Genomic DNA, 4830 nt, shown 5'->3' on the forward strand with positions numbered 1-4830 from the left:
GACAGTCGTGTATTACAGAACGCCGATGCGCTAAAGGTCACGTTTCTTTATGTTAATATGTAATAAAACATTTTTACGCCAAGAAAGGCTTGTCTGCGTTTAGGCGGGGTCTTTGTATTTTGTTTTTTGTTTTTGTTTTTCATAAGTTAAAAATCTACCGAGATTAGTCATATTAATGTTTGTCGTTTATATGTTTATATAGCACATTTAATTACAACAGCAACGCTGACAAAATAACTAGTAAAATAACTTATAATATTAATGTGTTTCATATATGGCAATAAGGCTAATAACTGCAGACTACATGAAGTCTTTGTTTGTTCTGGGTTAAACCTATAATTTAATTAAACAAGCAGACGTAAACAAGAACTTTTTGTTTGACATTAATGGATAAACAAAGCCCAATGTGTCCGTGTTTGAAGGCCACACTCTGTTTACAGTGAGGAAAAAACAAACCACTGGCCAACTTCATGATCAAGAAAAAAAATCCACCGCTATCAACGCTGGGAAATGTATTTTTAGCATATCTTTGGACCGTCGCAGTCGGGAGAACGTCATTTCCCATCGGTCTTTGCGCACTTAGGGTTACACGCTGCTCTCCACCACGCAATCAGAGCGGCTGAAACGATAAATGTGGTTCTTGAGCGACACATAGCTCGCATGGCCCTCCGGTTTGAGGAGTGCAACACCTAAATTCTAGTAAGTGCAGTCAGCTTTCTGTCCACTCCTTTAGTATTGTTTATTCACGTACTGGTTAGTTATTGCTTGCGTGAGTTAGCAGAGCAACTAGCTAACAGGCTAACGTTAACCGTCAGAAGCCGAAGTTGGCAGCTGTTCAGAGTTTGGCTTTAGCACACGGCTGTCGGTCAGTGTCTAAGCTAGACTAGCTGTCTGCTTTAATGAGTGAAGCCTCTTTGCTTCGCCACCCGCTAAAGACCCACGTAGTTATATGGGAACTAAAAGCTGCGCCCTGTTTGTCCTCAGGACACAACTGTCCAATGTCAGCCACCCTAAAATAGACCCCTGTGAAAATCTTCCATTACTGTGACTCAACATTTCCGGGTGCAGCTTGTAAAATAAGTCACGAGGAATGTCCGCCGTCGTACGGTCTACTTGGGTGCTTTTATTTTGAGGACCGTTGTTGTGACTTCCCGTCTAATTGCAGTACTTTCACATAGCTTGGGTTTGGCTAACTGTAGGTAGGTCAGCTAAAATGTGCTGTCATACAGCAGTCACTTAGCTCAGTTTCTGCAGCTCCACATAAGAAACATAAATTAATATCTTTAGGAAGAACTCCCTGCATGCAGCGCTCACTCACCAGTTTCACTTTAGGTGCTGAGTTTATGGTTCTGCTGTCATTAAGCAGGGTTTGTTCGGGACCTTTAATCTGTGGCATCCTTGGGGAAGATAACATTACAGCTACTGCATGAAGGGACTTAGATCAGGGCTGTTTAGTACACAGCATAGATAACCCAGAGTGCCCAGCACGTTTCAGTGCATTTCAGACTGAAAATGGAGCTGAAATTAGTCACTTTACAAGTAAATACTTTGATAATTTATCAGTCTTTCGCTGAAGGAATATTTTTTGGCATGTGTTTAGAAAGAAGGGTGTTGGGTTTTTGTTTCTCTTCTTGTTGTTGAATCTTTAGGTTTTGAGTCCTTGATGGACCCAAATAAGCAGTTTAAATTGGCAACTGTGTATGAGCATTTCATAGATTAAATGATTATTAGGTTAATTAGATTACAATTTAAAGTGCCTTTCTCTGTCTGATCCTGCAGTCTGTGGTTGAACATCACAGCTGAAAGGAGGAGGGCGAAGAGAGGAGGAGGATGATCATGCAGCGCATCCTTACTCATGGGACACCTCGACGGGTGGCGGCGGTGCGCCCACTGCTGCTGGGCATCGCCGTCCCCGAGACCCCAGTAGCATTTTGTTGGCGCGCCCTCCGTCAGTCGCCACCTGTTGGCCAGCGTTGGCTCTCCACTTCGGCCGTCAGCACAGCAGCACACCAACCAAAGCACCAGCCGGCACAGGGGGAGCCGCAGTCTGACACCACGACGCCTCAGACACAGGACAACCCGGGAGAGAAAGCAGCACCTGATCCTGCAGAGGTGGACCCTCTTCAGGACAAGTCCATCGGCCTGTTCCAGAGGTTCAAAAGGACCTTTAAACAGTATGGGAAGGTGATGATCCCTGTGCATCTGGTGACTTCCTCTGTTTGGTTTGGAACCTTCTATTACGCTGCTATGAAGTGAGTGGTGCTCTGCTTAAAATACTTTATTTTGATGTTTATGAAGGACTAAATGTTAAATCTAATTCTGATGTGCCATATCATCAAGAGATTATTATGCTTTTGTTGTTGACTCAGCTACTGTTGCAGTGGGAGGTGCTTTGAGTTTTAAATAATGAGGTCAGTGCATTGTGAGAAATCCTGTGAGCTCAAAGCTCAGGCCTCAGACTGCACCTGTCACAGGCTGGGCAGTAACAAAGTGCCTAGAGATAAAGTTCCACACTGGTACAATGTTGAGTTTTCTGTTATGTGGAGCCACTGTTTTAATGATCGAATGTTTCATAGGTCAGCGTTAAGTTTTGTAACAAACAAAAAACATTGATATGAAAATATGGGCTTTTTTTGCTTCCTCAGGGGTGTGAATGTAGTGCCATTCCTGGAGATGATTGGTCTACCAGAGTCACTAGTTGGCCTTTTAAGAGACTCATCGAGTGGGTATGCGCTGACTGCATATGCCATGTACAAGGTAAATTAATTCCAGACTACGTTTAAATTGACTCCCTGCGGCATACCTGCTTCTTACTTTCAAAGCACTTTATAACCTTGCTCCCCCTTATTTATCTGATCTTCTCCATACGTACTAACCCTGTCGTACACTCCGCTCTTCTTCAGCTTCCCTTCTGTTTGTGCCACCTGCTCACCCGACTCAGAGCCTTTAGTTGTTCTGCCCCAAGACTTTGGAATGCACTTCCACCAGATCTCTGAACTACAAACTCTCGCTCCACTTTTAAATCGCATGTTATGATCGCATTTAACTCATGTAGCGCTCCACTTGTGTTCATTACTTATTTACAGGGTCAGACTACTTTCTTTATGTGAGCTAGTTTGACCTAGCAAGAAACTAGGTCAAACTCTGTTCCCAGTTAGCTCTGGGAACAGGGCGAATCATGGCGCTAATTCGCCCAGTAATGGTACTGGGAACAAAGGTTTTAAACAAGCGTGTCATTATCCCACTCCCACACCAGTCACAACCACTGAACCTGGATCCTTTGTTTGGAGCTGTTCTGTCTCGTTGTACATATGAAAAGCACATACGGTGTATTTAAACTCACTGATGGTTTTTTTTTCTCTCCTACAGATCGCAACCCCTGCTAGATACACGGTGACTCTGGGCGGCACGTCACTGTCCATTCAGTATCTCCGCAAGCACGGCTACTTATCCACACCGCCACCAGTTAAAGAGTACTTCCAGGACAAAATGGAGGAGACGAAGGAGAAACTGACAGAAAAGATGGAGGAGACAAAGGAGAGATTTTCAGAGAAAATTGAGGAGACAAAAGAACGCTTCAATGAGAAAATGGAAGAGACGAAAGACAAGTTCTCTGAGAAACTACAGGAGACCAAAGACAGAGTCTCTGAGGGAAAAGCCTTCTTTCGAAAGAAAAACGATTAGAGAATCATGTCTACAGGTGGTGTCTCTGAAAATATGGTCATGTTGTGATCTCAACATGATGTACTGAGTAATGTGGGAATCAAATGGCAGATGGTACCTCTGAGACTGGAAGGAGGAGAGAGATGCTGCACTATCCCTGTCCTGAAACCCTCCTCACACCTCTCAGTCATGTTTTCTGTTTAAATGTCCAGTCGAGTCCCTTTCTGTCTGAACTCTGCCTCCCTGCACTAGACAGCAGCTTAGTGGACTGCTGGCAATGCTACCTTCTGACACTGTCATCTCAGACTGGATTTGCACACACTCAAGTAATCTGTACTCACTCTGTTGGCTGTTTAAAGAGGAGCACTGTTCTTGTTTCTCTTGTCACACCCATCAATACAGAAAGGGGTGGGGGGAGGTCTGGGCTTCAGAGATATGAACAATGTGTCCGTGTAATAACAGCACCTGGAGAGAGCAGTGCTAATCATTGTAGCTGTTAGGGAATAAAACTTGAAGCTCATCTGTGTGTACTAGTCCATTAAAGCCTTTCTCAAGGCTCAGAGTGTCACCTGCTGTCTTTTCTAATGAGAGATAAATGAAAGTTTTCTAATGTATTTTCATTTGATAGCCAAAGCTAATGTGTGACAGCGTTTCAGTGTTCGTGTCACTGTTAGGGCAGTAGTGAGTAAATGTGCAGTGCATAAAGCATGTATGAGCTGCACACACAGTGTCACACATGAACAGCAAGAGGGTCTTCATGACTTTTGCACAACGACACATTGGTTTTGTCAGGAATTCACACAGATGTCCACTGTAAACAACAACAGAATAAAAGTCAAGTGCTAACCAAATGATGTTTGAAACTTGAAGTTTGTGTTTTATGTAATGTGACAGTGTGTTCTCTGTGCTTCAGCTTTCCCTCACAGTCTAAACAGGTTAATTAGTGTTAATTAGTCTTTGTATATAACCAGAGCGTGGATGTGGACATAAATAGTTGCTTCTGCAGTGATTTCCAGTTCTGGCATGTTCCATTAATGGATTAGAGGTAAGATGATGGGATGTCTCTGTACCTAAACTGACTCCATGTCTTACTCGCACTCAGGTTTCCCGGCTATTATCCTTCTGAGCAAATGTTAATCAGTGTTAGATTTTTTTTTTTTCTCTTTT

The 4830-nt window shown here is 43.4% G+C and overlaps 1 protein-coding gene across 1 annotated transcript; it reads left to right on the forward strand.

Annotated features, from left to right (window-relative positions):
* The first annotated feature begins 551 nt into the window (after positions 1-551).
* On the forward strand, positions 552-4514 carry mims1b (mitochondrial inner membrane scaffold 1b). Its single transcript, XM_085290628.1, has 4 exons — positions 552-699; positions 1780-2252; positions 2646-2757; positions 3370-4514. Exons 2-4 carry the CDS (start codon positions 1831-1833, stop codon positions 3682-3684), a joined length of 849 nt encoding a protein of 282 aa, XP_085146754.1. The 5' UTR covers positions 552-699; positions 1780-1830; the 3' UTR covers positions 3685-4514.
* The last annotated feature ends 316 nt before the right edge of the window (positions 4515-4830 follow it).

This window comes from Mchenga conophoros, linkage group LG11 (genome assembly GCF_057382185.1).
Source record: "Mchenga conophoros isolate Kocher_MC1m ecotype Shallow Benthic linkage group LG11, M_conophoros_male_GT1.1, whole genome shotgun sequence".
NCBI lineage: Eukaryota > Metazoa > Chordata > Actinopteri > Cichliformes > Cichlidae > Mchenga > Mchenga conophoros.